Source organism: Sturnus vulgaris, chromosome 15 (genome assembly GCF_052056855.1).
Source record: "Sturnus vulgaris isolate bStuVul1 chromosome 15, bStuVul1.hap1, whole genome shotgun sequence".
NCBI lineage: Eukaryota > Metazoa > Chordata > Aves > Passeriformes > Sturnidae > Sturnus > Sturnus vulgaris.
In genome coordinates this window covers 7,220,403-7,236,308 of record NC_142257.1, presented here as the reverse complement: position 1 = coordinate 7,236,308, position 15,906 = coordinate 7,220,403, and the positions used below count along the sequence as shown (strand labels likewise).

Here is a 15,906-nt window from a genome sequence, read left to right as displayed (position 1 = left end):
TAAGTTGCAGCGACTTGATTCACAGGCAGAGTAATAGAGATCTCGTCAAGCTGTCACAACTTTAATGTGTAAATCTGACTCTTCAAAATACTTTGATTTTTTTTATTGAAAATAAAATGGGGACATAGGTAACAGTAAAAACCTGTATTTTTTGTTCCTTTCCTAACTTGTTCAAAGGTAAACTCTTTCTTCATCTTCCATGCCCTTTAATTCTGAACACCGAGCGAAGCGCTCAGACGTGGCCGGGCCTGTCTTACAGCCCTGCCTCTGTGTGCAAGCGCTTCACGCTGCCTCCGGGATCTGCCCGGGTTCCCAGGACCTGCCCGGGCTTCGGGGCCAGCCCGAGTCCCCGGCTCCTTCCCGGCCTCCCGGTTCCTCCCCAATTCCCGGAGCCCTCCCGGTGCCCACCCCTCACCCTCGGCGGGGGCGGCTCCCCCGCCCGGGGCCGCGGTCATGTGACCCGTCCAAGATGGCTGCCGGGGAGCGCCGCGCCGCGCCCGCCGCGGGAAAGGAGGAAGACTTTGAGATTATTGACAAAAAACAGCTCCCTGACGCGGCCGAGCTGAGGAACGAGGAGAAGGCGAAACCGGAGGAAGCGCGGTGGTCTGCTCCGATCTTGTCTCTGGCCAGGAAAGCCTCGGAAAACTTGGCGCTGAGCTATGGCAGCGCCCTGAAGTCCGCATCCCTGGTGGGATTGGTGTCCAAGCCCGGCAGCAGTGACAGCCCGGCAAAGACAAGTACGGCTCCGCTTCTTTAGTAAACTCGCTTTTGTGGTGCGCAAATGAGTTCGCTCCCGTAAGTGCTGCTGGGTCGTGTCAGTGGTGCATGGGTGTTACTTTGAATTTCTTTTTTTTAAGATGCTGCAGTTTTGTATAGAAGTAAAATTAAACAAGCGACACAGATGTAGAACTTAAGAAATGCATTATAACCAGAAGAAACCTAAACTCTTATAATAGGAGAAAATTATTTTTGTTTTATTTACTGCCTTTTCTCCTTCTCCTTAAAGCTCCAGCAGCCTGGCTGCACTGAGGGATCTCTCAAAATTCCACATCTTCCCTCGAGTGCTGCTGGTTCCGGGAAGGAATCTTTGTATCTTTCATGTCAGAGACTAGACAAGCAAACTAAGATACAGATTTGTTTTAAGTTACTTTGTAACTACACTAAAAATGCCTTCAGTTTAACCACGGCTTACTGTGTTCGACATTGGCATTTGTGGATTTAGCAGCCCTACTGATTTATGAAACATCGCGTAGAACTGAATTAAAATTACTTTAGTTGAATCATATGGAAAATAAATCTCAGTAATATTCATAACGTGGAAAAAAATCCCAGACCCATTCAAATGCAGCAGAAATTGGGCCTGGCCCTTGTGCTCCAGAGTCTCAGACTGTTGCTTAATTGTTCTGGAGCACTGGAGCTCAGCTTTGCTCTGTTTGCTCTTGCTGCTGACCTTTTTGTTTTTAATGGTACTGAATATTCGAAGGGAAGTTCCATGGAGTTGAGTTGGGACAACATGAGGCAATCTTACTGCTGATGGACTTCTGCATTTTTTGTGAAAATTCCTCAGTGTTGCATAGTCAGAGTTGAGGACTAATTGTCCTGAAAAAATAGACTCTTTTCTTTTCCTGCATCTCAAAGTCTCACACCATACTTCTCGCAGGTTTATTTCCCAAGTGCCCATCTTGTGCACCTGGGATCTAACCTGACAAAGTGCAGAATATCCCAGTTTCTTTGTTTGCTTTTGGAATAATGCTGTGGATAGATGTAATTGAAAACAGCATACAGCATTTGGCAAGGAGCAGGGAATAAAATATTCTCTTACCTGAAATGAAGCTTCCACATTTAATGGAACGCTACCATAATCTTTCAGCTTCTTCCTTGTCAAGTAAGGGAATACACCACGACCTTCCCACAGTTTTCTAAGGATTTGGATAATATGTTGATGAGTTTTATGGAAAATTTTTTATGAAAAATCAGTTAATAACTTGTATATAAAATATGAACAGGCACTAAGGCACATGTTCTACCTGTTCAATATTATTTACCTTTGGCCAAGAACTTAAATCTAATTTAAAGTAGGTATGTTTAAGAAGTAAGCCAAGGCCTGCAAAACCACTTGGAAAATTTGGAGCTTGTTGCCTGCTGTAATCTTTTTCCAGAGATTTTATAACCTCTATCTGCTACTTCAGATCTGACAATCACATGTTCTAAATGCATAAACCCCATCCTAAAACCAGTGTCTGCCACTTGCAGAGAGGCCAGAAGCTTCAAATCTAAAGAAAACGAATCAAGAAAGATTTGCAGTCCCAAAGACCAAGGGATGGAGAACTGTGAGCTTTCCTTTGTGCTTCCGTGTTTTCTGACTTCAAAGTGTGCTGAATAATTGCAGTAAACAAGGCATGTGGCTTTAAAAAGATGTTGAAACAAATCTCTTGAGTTGAATAAGATACAAAACTGTGTGACTACATTCTTAAAGATTGCAGCATCACATCTGTGATCTTTTGCACTGAGGTAACCTGATTTCTAATCTTAGATGCTTGGCTTTGGTAGCGTGTCTAATACCTGTTTATTTTGCATGTGCCAACCTACACAGTTTTGCAAAGGATGTACTTGACTGTGTAAATTTGCAGCAGTGTAAAAAATATTGTTCAAGTAATTATTTAACTTAATGCAAACTGATATTAAGACACTTCTTAGTTCATAAAGAGCATTTCATTCATGGTATTTTATTAAGTCTTGTGGGTAATATGTGTATCTTGAGCAAGGTGTAGAGGTAAAGTCTTCCTGGTAAGTAAAAATTCAAATTCTAAAAACCATCAAAATGGTTAGCATTGCTTTGAAACACCCCAAAAACCTCACTGGTTTTCTGTTTGTGCAGCTTTTTTTCTGTTCCTAATGTGTAACCTGATAATATTGGGATCAAAATTCTAAATATTACAGTGCTTTTAATCCTCATCCTCATGTCAACATATTATATACAGTTTTGAGAGGCATCCATTGGCTACAGACAATATACAGTATACTCGTATATATATGTATATATATAATATAGTGTATATTGACTATATACTATATATACTATTGTATATAGTATATATACAATGAACTATAAAGTAGCCTGCAGAGATGACAGTATTTTGTGTGTATTGTGGTTATTAATGTCAGTTAAATTAGAATGACTCTGTTTTCCCTCTTTTGACACAAGGAGGAGTCTTGCTCATTTTTAACCCTAAATTAAAATTGTGCAAACAGAAAGGAAAATGCCGGGGAGACCTTTGCACAATCTTAAAAACATTGTTAACCATCTTGAGTGGGATTGACACAGGGCTGGGGCTTCTGCCACTGCTGTTTCTGCAGAGTGTGGCTGTGTGTGATCCATAGGTGACAGCAGGACTGTCCTGCTGAAACAGCAGTGGCTTAAAACATGGTTTTGGTGGCCACTGGTTGGCAGCTCCTGTCGGAGCCTGTCGGTTCCTTAAGAAGCAAGGGAGTGGTCCTGGTACTACTTCCTCTGTTGTCCCAAAACAGGTTCTTTCACTTGGTCTGCAAGAGGCTAATCCATGCATAGAGTGGAAGGATTTCATTTATTTACAGTTTTGCACAGAAAGGGGGCTGGGTGGCAAGTCCACAAAGCCAGCATGACTACCAAAACTTTTTACTATTTCAGGCATTAGGAATTAATGTTCAAAGTCATTAATGTTCATTGGCTACAAATTCCCTAGTTGTCTTATTGATTACTCTTCTGTCGTCTATTGGTCAATGATATCCTCACTTCTCACACTCATTAGTCCACATGCTCATTCTGTTCTTTTGGGTCAGTGAATTTCTAGGGTCAGTGGTCACAATCTGTCCTTGCCAGAATGACTTTCTACCCAGTCAGAGCTGATTGAGCACAGTTGCTGTGTTGACTTTATGAGTTTCTTCCTTATCCTAGAGGTTCTGCCAAATGTCACAAAATCAGAGAATATGCTGGGTTGGAAAGGACCCACTAGGATCATTGAGTCCAACTCCTAGCCCTGTACAGGACCATACCCGAGAGTCACACCACTGAAGTGTTGTACAAATGCTCCTTGAGCTCTGTCACGCTTGGTGCTGTTACCACGTCCATGTGGAGCCCATTCCAGCACCCAGCCACCCTCTGGGTGAAGAGCCTTTTCCTGATCTCAGCCTAAGCCTCCCCTGACTCAGCTTCAGGCTATCCTTGCAGCGCATAAATTCTGCATCCTTTGAGTCCACTATCAGCGCTACATTCTTTCATTAACCTTCCTTAGGTCACTGAAGCGTGTCCAACCCTAAACCTCAACAAGGCAATTGTTAACAAGGCAAAACCGACCCCCACCTGGCTACAGCCTCCTGTCAGGGACTTGCAGAGAGTGATAAGGCCACCCCGAGCCTCCTTTTCTCCAGACTAAAAACCCCCCACTCCCTCTTTGTAACACCTGGACGTCACTTACACTTTGCTCGTTAGCTGATGTTTCACGGGTTAAATCACCCTTATCGTTGCTTAGGCTTGAAATTGTACAAAGATCGAAAAACATCCTTTTTTAAGTAATTGTGTACGTATTCCACATTTTGCAGCACGCCGCGGCCGGGCCGAGCCCGCCCCGCGCCCCTCACACTGCTCTAAGATGGCGGCCGGCCCGCCCCCGCCGCGCGCGCCGTAGCCGTGGTAACGCGGCGGGCCGGGGTCCCTCAGCCCGCGGGGCCCCCGGCCCGGCCCCGCCGCTCAGGTAGGGACCCACGGGCCGGGGCTGGGGCCGTGTCCCTCCCGGGGGCCGGGCGCGGCGCCGAGGGGGGGTTTACCCAGTTCGCCCCCGCCGCAGGATGGAGGCCCAGCGGGGGCATCGCGGCGAGGGGTCTTTAAAAGCTGCGCAGTGTCTCCGTGCAGATTGTCCTCAGGTACTCGGCACTGGGGAGGCCACACCTCGAGTGCTGTGATCAGTTCGGGGCCTCTTAGTTCAGGAAGGGGATTGAGGGGCTGCAGCGGGCCCGGAGAAGGGCAGCAAAGCTGGGGAAGGTTCTGGAGGACAAGTCCTTTAAGCAGCGGCTGAGGCAGTGGAGCGTATTTAGTCTGGATAAAAGGAGGCTCAGGGGTGGCCTTATCACTGTCTTCAAGTCCCTGACTGGAGACTGTAGCCAGGTGGGGGTCGGTCTCTTCTCTCAGGCAACCAGTTATAAGACATAATCTTACGCTGCACCAGGGGAGGTTTAGGTTGGGCATTAGGAAGTATTTTTTCACAGAAAGATTATTGATTTTACGTTGGAATGGGCACCCCAGGGAAGTGGTGGAGTCACCGTTCCCGGAGCTGTTTAAAGAAAAACTGGATCTGGTACTCAGTGCTCTGGCCTAGTTTAATCATACATTGGACTCGATGACCTCAGAGGTCTTTTCCAGCCTAATTGATTCTGTGATTGTAAAGCAGCTTTCCTTTCCCCACTCATGTGCCCCCAGGTACACGGTGTCACACCATGGAGGAGCGTGCCAACCTCATGAACATGATGAAGCTCAGCATCAAAATCCTCATCCAGTCAGCCCTGAGCCTGGGCCGGACCCTGGACTCCGACTTCCCACCACTGCAGCAGTTCTTCGTGGTGCTGGAGCACTGCCTCAAGCACGGGCTCAAAGGTGGGTGCTGGCTGCCAGGCGCAGGAGAGGCAGGTCAAGGAATCTCTGTCATGTCCTGCTGTGACTCCAGCTTGACTTCTGAATGACATTATTAATTCTGTAGACATACGATGCTAACCAGTAATACAGATATAATTACGTGGTTACTCTTGTGCACCCTGTATTTTGCCTCCTAAACTGTCAGTGTATTCTTAATGCCCTCTTTACACAGCTGATAAGACAAAGTAACAAAGTAAATTTTGTCTAAAATTCTGGAGTTGGAAGCCTGTCATTTTTCCTCATAAATTTCTCTGTATGCTCCCTTTAGTGAAGAAGACTTTTATTGGACAGAACAAGTCATTTTTTGGTCCTTTGGAACTAGTGGAAAAACTTTGTCCCGAAGCATCAGATATAGCAACTAGTGTTAAAAATCTGCCAGAGTTGAAGTAAGTTAATTGTTGGGGATGACGTGTTTTGCTCATACTGCTGGGAAAAGGAATCCTTCTTGTAGTCTTTTAACTTCCTTAACAAGCTCTTGTTCCGCCCCCCCCAAAAAAAAAAAAAAAAAGAATGTAGGAGGCATTGGCTTCTCTAAGAGATATGGAGGATATCTCAAAATATTCAGAGTTTCTGACTCAAACACTGGTGTCAGATTGGAAACTTTTATAACCTTGCTAAAAATAACTGAAGTCTTCACAGGTTTTTTTTTCCTCTTCTTTTCCCCACTTTCATTATTTTATGTCATTTTGTGTGTGTGCTGATAGTATTTGATAATTCAGGATGATTGAAATATAGTTGATTTTAATACTAGGATGGTTGGGTTATGGTGGTAGTTGACAATATGTATGTTTTTTCAAATTAAGAAGACTTTACAATATACTTTCCCTGAAGAATGGAATATACTTAAATGTTCTTGTGTTTTGGAGAGAACAGTTCATTTCCCCAGAGATTTGTTGTTATTTTTTAGTAAATAATGTCCTTCCCCTCACTTTGTAAATTGAGAATTTTGAATTGCACAAATCTGGTTAATAAAACACCTTCATTTTACCAAAACATACAACTTTTCATTTTAGGACTGCTGTGGGCAGAGGGAGGGCTTGGCTTTATCTAGCACTCATGCAAAAGAAACTGGCAGATTATCTCAAAGTACTCCTGGACCATAAGCATCTGTTAAGGTAACAGCACAGACGTGCATTCCTGAATATTCCTGAACCACTGCCACCTCCTGTGGCTTCAGGGAGAGTCATTAATTGACCAGTTTAAGCTTGTTCTTGCAGCCTGCAGAGGAGCAAGTGGTTAATTTTTCGTTTTTGCTGTGAAAATACAAAAGAATTTGCAGAGTTCTCTGAGAGAGTTCTAAATCTTCTGCCTTATGCAATAAATGAGTGAGAACTCAGCTGAGTTTTGTAAAGGCTGCATTATTGTTTATATGATTTCAGTGATGGAAGTGCCATTATACTTGTTTGATGTGCAATGACGCCTTACACTGTCTGTTCCAGTGAATTTTATGAACCTGATGCATTGATGATGGAGGAGGAAGGAGCAGTTATTGTGGGTCTGCTGGTTGGACTGAATGTTATTGATGCAAACCTCTGCTTGAAAGGAGAAGACTTGGATTCCCAGGTGAAGATTAAAGCTTAAGTAGGATCAGTTGGTATAAGATTCTAGTAGAATTAAGTACATCTATAAATACTTTATTGAGATGGGTCCAGCATGGCCTATGTTGAAGCTTGTTGGGTTTCTCTCAGTGAATTAAAAGAAAGTACATAAGTAGCAGTTTATGGAAATACTGTCAAAACTAACTAGCTGCAAGGAATCTCACACATAATGTGGTTACTTTGATGCTTTTATGACAAATGCTAGCTTGTATGTTTGCATCAGCTAGGAAGAATATAGGTATTATTTGTCTCTCTAATCTAAACTTCAAATTTTTATCATTTTCCAAATACACAGTAATGCCTGCTTGTACACATAATTGCATTGTAAAAGTGTGTTAATATCTTAAATATATTTTTCAGGTTGGGGTGATTGATTTTTCCTTGTATCTTAAAGAAACACAGGACAGTGATGGCAAACAGTATGTATAGTGAATTAATAATTATAAATCATTACAGTTTTTGTAGAACAAAAACTCTGTCAGACAGTGTGTGGGAGGATGGGAGTGCTGGAGATCTCAAATCATCCAAAAAGGAGAACCCAAACCAGATTTTGTTACCTAAACAAAAGTAATATCTTTCAGAGACTGAATTTGTGGTGGTTTTAAAAACAATTTAGAGAGTTTGAGTCTTGAGCTGGAACCAAATTAAAAATACACAAAATATTAGATTGTGGTTTTATTTGGTTTTAGAAGAGACAATTTTCCAAGTCACCCATTGCCTCACTGCTTTGTTTCTAAGCACAGTTTCAGAAACCCTCTCAACTAAGTAGCTGTCTTTGAGGGAAAGATGAGTAATGGAGGAAAAAATGTAATTTTAAGTGAAATATTAGATTTGAGACTTCAGTTAGCAGCACAGATCAGGTCTTCTAAGGTCTTCTAAGACCTGTAGCAAATGAAGGGATATTTATATTTGATGTGCTTCTGTCACTTCAGAGCATTTCTATGTGGAGCTGCTGAGAAGTAGCCAAGCACCTGCTTCACCTCCCTGGTGCTTCTGATCCAGCTCAGACACACACATTTTTATAAGGAAAGGATAAAAGATTTTAGCTCTGTTTGCAGGACTATGCTGAAACCCCTAGTACAGAATAGCATTTTAGAATGAGGGATTTTCTTCTTGTTAAATAAATTCTTGCTTTTGCAACTAGAGATGGAGGGATTACAGCTGTCCTTGACCAGAAGCATTATGTGGAAGAACTGAACCGACATTTAAGGTGGGATTTTCACCTACTCTAATGTACAAATACTTGTCCTGTTTAGCTTTTCCAGCATGGTTTTGATGTCTCTGCTGCCAGTCTTGTAGATTTTTGTTTGATATTGAAATGCCTTTTCTGATTATTTCTCAAAAATCTTAGTGTCGTTTGGTAGTCCTACTCTTCTGCGGGTACATGCAATGCAGAAAGCAAGTGTGTGTAATAGTTTACTTTTTTGAGAGTGATTAACAGAACATTTTGGAACTATTTTTTTCAAGATAAACTATTACAGGTGCTTCTGGAAATTCATTTCTGAGAGGAAGAGTCTCTTCTCTTCCCCCATAGGTTGCTCAGTGGGAGGAACAGGCCTCCCTTACCCTCTTGAGCAGGAGAGGTGTTATGGCTGCAAGAGCTAAGCCAGAGCAGGGCTGCCAGCAGAAGTGCATGGTCCTCTCAGTGCTTGAGAGTGACAGTTGTTCTTCCTCAGAGTTTTCCCCAGCTCACCAAAGTACTTCATTGCAAGATGGTAAAACTACTGTTGAGGATAGGAGTAAAAGTTGAACATTGACACTCCATTTATTGTTTTTATGCATCTCTCTTCCTTGCTGCAGTTGCACAGTTGCAGATCTCCAGAACAAAATAGACTGTTTAGAAAAGACCAATTCAAAACTCCAGGAAGAGGTTTGTATCTCACAGCTCTTCCCCATTAGAGACAGAACTCCCTAAGATTGTACCTTACACCTAAAATATTTGAGTAGATACTGGTGAGCTGTGGGGACTGGACAGACTGGCATGGGTTAGTGTGACTTCTAGTTCATACCACAGATCCAGGGTGGATTTTAGCCTTTTACATTATGGTGCATTTCTTTGCTCAGTTAATATTTAAAATTAATTGATGAGGGTGTGAAGCAGAAGTTGATGAAGGAATGTTGGTTGGTACAGTAATTCTGGCTGACAGTGGGTACAGCTGCAGAAGGGTCAGGCAGCTTTGGGGGAGAGTGAAAGAGGAAGTGAGCAGCACAGCTGCTGCAGAGACTGAGCTACTGACTTCAGAATTGCTCCAGATGCTGCATGATTGCACAGTGATTAAATATAGATCTGTTCTCTTCATACAGCTTGCAGCAGCTACCGACCGAATTGGATCCCTTCAGGAAGAGCAGCAGCAGCTAAAACAACAGAATGAATTAATTCGTGAACGGAGTGAAAAAAGTGTGGAGGTGGGACACCTATTTAGAGATGATGAGGATCCTTAAAATAATTGGTCTGTTTTGATCAGCTGTAGTGAGTTCTCCCGTGCCCATGGTGCACTGGAATGCTCAGCACAGTTGAGCACATTGTTATGCAGGTCACTGGGTTTGGGTGGTGTATACTCAGGCATTAGATTTTACTGTTCTTTAGTACATATCCAAAAATACACTTGCAGAAGGAAGAACGAATTCAAAGTATTAGAAGTATGAAAGTAAAAAGTGTAAAGTATTAAAGTATTAAAGTGTTTTTATCATTACTGTATCTTTGAAATTTCAGCTTGTTAATGTTTACCAGGTCATTGATTGTAAAACAGTAGGCTTTTACTTGAAGTAGCACATTGAAATACTGTGTTACACACAAGAATTAAAGGGATACTTTAAATACTTTGTGATCTTATGTAGCTGGTGTTCTTGTAGGTAACAAAAGAGGATACAAAAGTAGAATTGGATACTTACAAGCAGTCACGCCAGGGTCTTGATGAAATGTACAGTGATGTTTGGAAGCAGTTGAAAGAAGAAAAAAAAATCAGGCTGGTAAGGAAACTTAACTATAGAAAGTGAAGTGAAAGACACGGGATTCAGCCTACTGTAACATTACAAATACAAGATGACAGCTGTGCACCTTTTGCAGCTGTTCAGAATTCATAGAGCAATTGCAAGCAAGATGCTGGGCTTTGGTCATTAACAGTGTCTGTATTTGGGAACTGGGGCTTTTGGAATGTTGAGAATCAAAGGTCTCTTTTTAAGAAACCACTGGTATTATTATGGCAGAGACACAGTTTGTATATGTGGTTATCTGGGTTTTATCCCTGACCTATGGCTACATAGCAGTGACTAGGAACTCTCTTTGTAAGGAGCTAGAGAAAGAGTTAGAGCTACAAATTGGAATGAAAACAGAAATGGAGATTGCCATGAAACTTCTGGAAAAAGATACTCATGAAAAACAAGACACTTTAGTTGCCCTTCGCCAACAGTTAGAAGAAGTGAAGGCCATTAACTTGCAGATGTTTCACAAATCCCAGGTATGTACAGGGGGCTGGGGATGGTTTTGTGGGGTTTCTCTTGTTTGAGTGGGTTGTGGTTTTATGTTGTTTTTTTCAGTTGAACAAAGCTGTATGATAGGCATTCTAGAAGGAAACCATGGTCTAGCAGTGCTCACACAAAATTTACAGAGCTTGTTTCCATTACTGAAACAAAAGTTTAACTAGCCTCCCCCTGCATGAAGTAAGAATTCAGCAAGCCTTACTCTCCCACGGCTGGTGCCAGAAATCCAGAGGGGATTTCTCTCAATTTTTATGGCCTATTTCTTGATGCCTGTTCACCCAGGTCTTTGCGTCCTTCCCAGACACTTGCAAGTCAGTGAAACCCCAGTGCTGAGCTGTGCCTTTGCTTTTGAAAGCAGTATTTATTTGGGTTTTTTTTTTTGCTTCCTGGTTCCATTCCCACTGAGTGCAGTTGTTAAATTAAAATCATCATTGGTATTCTTATCCTGTCAATTTAATCTGGTTTTATTTCTTCAGGCTTTTTCTGAAGAGAACATTTTGGCTTGTAGTTGATCTCATAGGTCAAAACTTAGTTAAGGTGGTTTGGGTTTTTTCTGAGGTTGTAACAAAACAATTGGAGCAATGTCTGCTCTGGCATTATCAGCATTTTGTTTGCACATTCCAGTCGAACCCAGGCATGGCCTTTAGCAAGCTGAACATTCTTTATCTGGTGGCAGACTTTAAACACTGTTCTCTATTTCCTACAGAATGCAGAGTGTTCACTACAACAGAAAACAGAAGCAATATCCTCTTTTGAAGGAAAAACAAATGAGATGATGTCCTCTATGAAACGAATGGAAGAGAGGTAATAATTGCAAGATCAGAAAGTCAACATTGAAGTCAGTAGAAAGTTTCCAATATAAACCTTTACAGGATGACCTTCCATATGCTCCATAGACATTTGGGCCTGTGTACCAGCATGAGCTTTTTTATTTTCTCCTCTTCATCCCTCTGTGCTTGCTGTTCTCTCTTCCCAGGCAAACATGCTGATAACTGACCCACTGGAAAGCTGTAGCTCTTTCCATAAGCAGGCTGTTGAAAAACATGTTAACTTCACTTTAAGAACAGGTGCGACTTTGCTTTTCAGATTTTTTCAGAAACAACTGCGTTCGAAAGTCTTTTTTTTTCTCCACTAGCATTTTCAGTTCAAGCTTTTGTAAAGATCCCTGTGGTAACTCTAATAGAAGAGGGTGAGAGGGTGCAAGGCAGGAGTGAATTGGAAACAAATGTCTGTGTTCCTTTCCGTGTAGGCTGCAGCAGGCAGAGAAGGCCAGGCAGGCAGCAGAGGAACGGTGCAATAAGATGAAACAGGAGCTGGCGGGGAGGCTTGACTCGTGTCGGCAGCAGATGGCCCAGCTGGACAGCAAATGGTATTTAATCTGAGCAGGTGTTTTCCTTCCCTTTGCCATTTCTTTAAGAAGTATTTTCTACTCTTTTTATGCTCAGGTTTAAGGAGGGGTGAGTTTGAAATTCTGTTGGCTTCAGCACTGACAGATGTATGCAGGACCTAGGGAAGCACAGTACTTCCGTGCAGTGTGCAGTTAGCATGAGGATTTTGACATGTTTTTTCCAGAATGTCTAATTTAGAGCACAGAGTGGCAGCAAAAATCTGCCCATTCCAGCTAGCAATGGAGTTTTCAATTGCTTTTTAATAAATCGGGAGATAGGTATGGTCATGCTTGTAGACTGAGCATAGAACTGATTGTCATCCAAAGGGACTGGGATTTTTGAAGGGAGTGTGAGTGTGTTCTTAGGGGATGTTAATCCTCTAAAGATTTCTAATACCGATAGAAAAAGCTTCTTTCACTGTTCAGACTTCAGGGTAGAGTGTCCCTTTTAAACATGACAGTTTAAACACTGGTAGTGAAATATTTACTCTTGGGGATTGGTTTATTTGGGGGTCTTTTGATTGGTTGTTTTTCTTCTAGCCCTTCGTTGCTGTTTGTTTTCTGTGACCTGAAAATGTTAACGTATGTAAAATGTTAACAGTGTTAACATTTATGATGTCTGCTGCCTGTTCTTTCCTTTCCCAGAACACCATTATAGTTTTGCCCTCTTTTGGACAAGATTTCTACTTCTCACACTGTTGCTATCCTTAAGTGCTATAGGATATTCTTCTGCTATAGGGTTTTTTTAGACTGAATTATTTTTAAATAGCTCAACTCTGGAAAAGGAGTTAAAATCCGAAAAGGAACAGAGACAAACGTTGCAAAAAGAACTGCACCAAGAGAAGGATGCAACCATTCTGCTTAAAACAGAATTGCAACAGATGGAAGGACTGAAAAAGGTATGCACCATTTCAAGAATTCAGAACAACTAATGTGATTTATTTTTTAAGTATGAACATTCTTGTTAACCTGAAGAGGATTTGCTGCCACGTATGGAGCAGTTTCTGAGGACACAATTGTGCACCTGTATCTGTCTGAGTGCTCCTGTATTGGCACAGGACTGCCATGTTCTAGCTATGTTGAAGGATGTTCAAAGCTTGAAAATCTTCCTTTTCTTGGTTAATATGGTTAAATTATTCCATTGTTTGTGCAGAACCTGTGGATAGTTCCCCCATGTCGTTTTAAAAATCAAGCATTAGAAATAGGGGCATTTGCAAAGGAGCTGATTCTTGTGAACTACTTTGGGTAGTTTGGGTAGACTGATTGAGGTTACAAGTCAAACAGTGTGCTTGATTTTGTGCTTGATTTTATAGGAACTGAGAAAACTACAAGATGAGAAGCAGCAGCTGAAGAAGGTCCGTGAGGAACAGGAACAAGCTCTTCAAGAAATGGGACTTCATCTCAGCCAGTAAGTTCTAGGGAAAAGAACTCCTATGTAAGTGACATAAGCTGGAGTATCAGAGTAATACCAAGAATTTAAAAAGTCATTTACTTATAAAAATCAATTGATGTGAGAATTTTAGGGGGCAATTACTATGTATGAGAAGCTAAAGAGCCATGAAATTGAAGTGAGGGAGGATCTTGTCAGAGTGAGCTGGCTGAGAGGAAACATTAAAAGAAATGTTTAGTTCTTATAGTGGAACTGTGCTTTTCCTACATTCTTCTGTTTATACTGAAAAAGGGGCAGACCCTGAGCTGACAAAGTTTCTCAGTGATAGTGAATGGTTCAGAGGGGTAACAGGGAGCTGACTGAAGAATTGGGGTTTGGGTTCAGTGGCTCGACAGTGGAATGGCAGGGAAAACCAAACACAACTAAATAAAAAGTCATGCAGGGCATAATTTTTTTTTCCAGATCAAAGCTGAAGATGGAAGACATTAAAGAAGTAAATAAAGCACTAAAGGTACTCTTTCGTGGATATTTTGACTAAGCATATGAATTTCATTTAACACCTTCAAATTTCACCCTGGTTATTCTGCTTTAAAAGGTGGCTTTTGAAAAATACCTACAACGTTGCTAAAATGCTATAACTATCTCCAGCATGGTTTTCATTCCAATTTTACAGGGTCATACGTGGCTGAAGGATGATGAAGCAACCCACTGCAAACAATGTAAAAAGGAATTCTCCATTTCAAGAAGGAAGGTAATGTTGTTCAGCAGATTATTTTTAAATTATCCATGGAAAACAAAAGTGGTGCTGTTGCATACCTTGCTAGGGAAGACTGAACCTGTACACTTCCGAATCTTGTTGGCATGATAAATACATAGGGACTAATTTGGCATTTACCACCCAAAAACTAATACTTTTGCTTCGGCGCTTTCGGTGGAGAGCGGCCAGGCTCCCTTCCTGGCTGAGCAGGCGCTGCTCAGTGCCCGGCCCGCGCGTGGGGCAGCGCGGGGACGCGGCAGCTGCGGGGAGCCGATCCCAGCGCAGCCGCCCTCCCTCGGCGGCCAGGCCCGGGCCCGCTCCTGCTCCTGCTCCTGGCTGCTCAGAGCCGGCGCGAGTGCAGCTCCTGGCCGCGGAGGGAGCACGGCTGCGCTGGGATCGAGCCCTGCGCAGGAGGAAGTGCTGCTGGGAGCGCTGGGCTTGGTGGGAAGTGGAGGCGCTCAGTGGACTCGGACACAGTTCCCAAGGCCTGACTTCTCTCTTCCTGATGCTGTTTTTAGGCAGCTCTGCTCATTCTGACTCTGTTTTTGTAGCACCACTGCAGAAACTGCGGGGACATCTTCTGCAACACTTGTTCCAGTAATGAACTCGCGCTGCCATCGTACCCAAAACCCGTCCGTGTCTGTGATAATTGTCACACATTACTGCTCCAGCAGTGCTCCTCTAACTCCTCCTAAGGCTCTCCCAACCTTGACAGAGCCATCTTAACATTGGAAAGTAGCCATTATTTTTTTAATTCTGAATTGCAGGTGTCTTCTCTGCAGCAGACTGGACTGGCTGGTCTGGTAATTTCCACTGTAAGATCAGTGTAAATTAATTTGTAGGGATTGTGCAAGCTAATGCTTCTCCAACTGAAATAATTAAGAAGCTTATATTAACTGTAATTTTCCCCAGAAATTCTATTTGAAACTAAGATTCATTTTTCTGATTTTTATAGATATTTGTATTAAAATTTGTATATGGCATTTCTACATTTATTTTATCCCTGTAGGCATCATTGTCTCTCTGTACACGAACTTAATTTCTTTACTTTCACTGTAGGTGCTCCTGTGTGTTCCCCTGGCTCGTGTACAGTTTTGTATTTGCTCTAAGTCAGTCAGAGAGGAAAATGTCAATTTATGAATTGTCTATAGAAAGCTTTATAAGGAGTGTCAATGAACGTGCCTTCAGTTCTCTGCAGAGTCAAAAACTGCACATTATACTTATTTTGGAAGTCGCTGTGACCACAGTGCAGTAGTTACACAATAAAGTCTTTTGCAAAAACTGAAAGCAAGTGAAGTTCTCATTTTTAACACCTGTCAAATCACAGATCCTAGAAGAGAATGTTCTTGTCCACTCACACATATGCAGGGTTTAAGCTAAAGGCACCAGATTGTGTCTGGGATACCTGACCAACACTGTGGTATTCTCTGGAAGGCGCTGGATGAAGCCGTGGTTCTGCAGCTGGAACTGCTGTCACCCTTTTCCAGAAAAAGGCAGTGACTCCAGCTCACTGTGTCCACCCCAGGACAGAGGGGAGCAGCTGCTGCCCCAGCCCTAGGCACACCTGGTGCCTGTTCTGCCAGGCCTGGGCTCAGCTGCACCGGGGATCACAAAGCAGTTCATGTTCCT

General features: G+C 42.5%; 1 protein-coding gene across 9 annotated transcripts; it reads left to right on the top strand.

Moving 5' to 3' along the window:
* The first annotated feature begins 437 nt into the window (after positions 1 to 437).
* On the top strand, positions 438 to 15,564 carry RUFY1 (RUN and FYVE domain containing 1). 9 transcript variants are annotated; one of them, XR_015806976.1, is made up of 18 exons: positions 438 to 737; positions 5,453 to 5,626; positions 5,934 to 6,051; positions 6,679 to 6,780; positions 7,105 to 7,228; positions 7,624 to 7,682; positions 8,408 to 8,473; positions 9,064 to 9,133; positions 9,568 to 9,669; positions 10,117 to 10,233; positions 10,554 to 10,721; positions 11,450 to 11,547; positions 11,993 to 12,112; positions 12,900 to 13,029; positions 13,444 to 13,538; positions 13,963 to 14,031; positions 14,194 to 14,271; positions 14,829 to 15,564. XR_015806976.1 is itself a non-coding variant. In XM_014886973.2 (18 exons), the coding sequence occupies exons 1-18, from the start codon at positions 470 to 472 to the stop codon at positions 14,970 to 14,972; spliced, it is 2,079 nt and encodes a 692-aa protein (XP_014742459.2). In that variant the 5' UTR covers positions 438 to 469; the 3' UTR covers positions 14,973 to 15,564. The 9 variants fall into 9 exon arrangements, 8 of the variants coding, with proteins under 8 accessions (XP_014742459.2, XP_014742456.1, XP_088029745.1 ...); XM_014886973.2 differs by having other exon boundaries at positions 10,557 to 10,721; positions 13,983 to 14,031; XM_014886970.2 differs by having other exon boundaries at positions 13,983 to 14,031.
* The last annotated feature ends 342 nt before the right edge of the window (positions 15,565 to 15,906 follow it).

Bases quoted from the DNA above. Each gene is read 5' to 3' on its own strand.
- RUFY1 (XM_014886970.2), top strand. From the start codon at position 470: ATGGCTGCCGGGGAGCGCCGCGCCGCGCCCGCCGCGGGAAAGGAGGAA. The intron at 13,539-13,982 runs GTAAGTTCTAGG...TTTTTTTTCCAG, and splicing joins ATGGGACTTCATCTCAGCCA to ATCAAAGCTGAAGATGGAAG. The intron at 14,032-14,193 runs GTACTCTTTCGT...CCAATTTTACAG, and splicing joins AAGTAAATAAAGCACTAAAG to GGTCATACGTGGCTGAAGGA.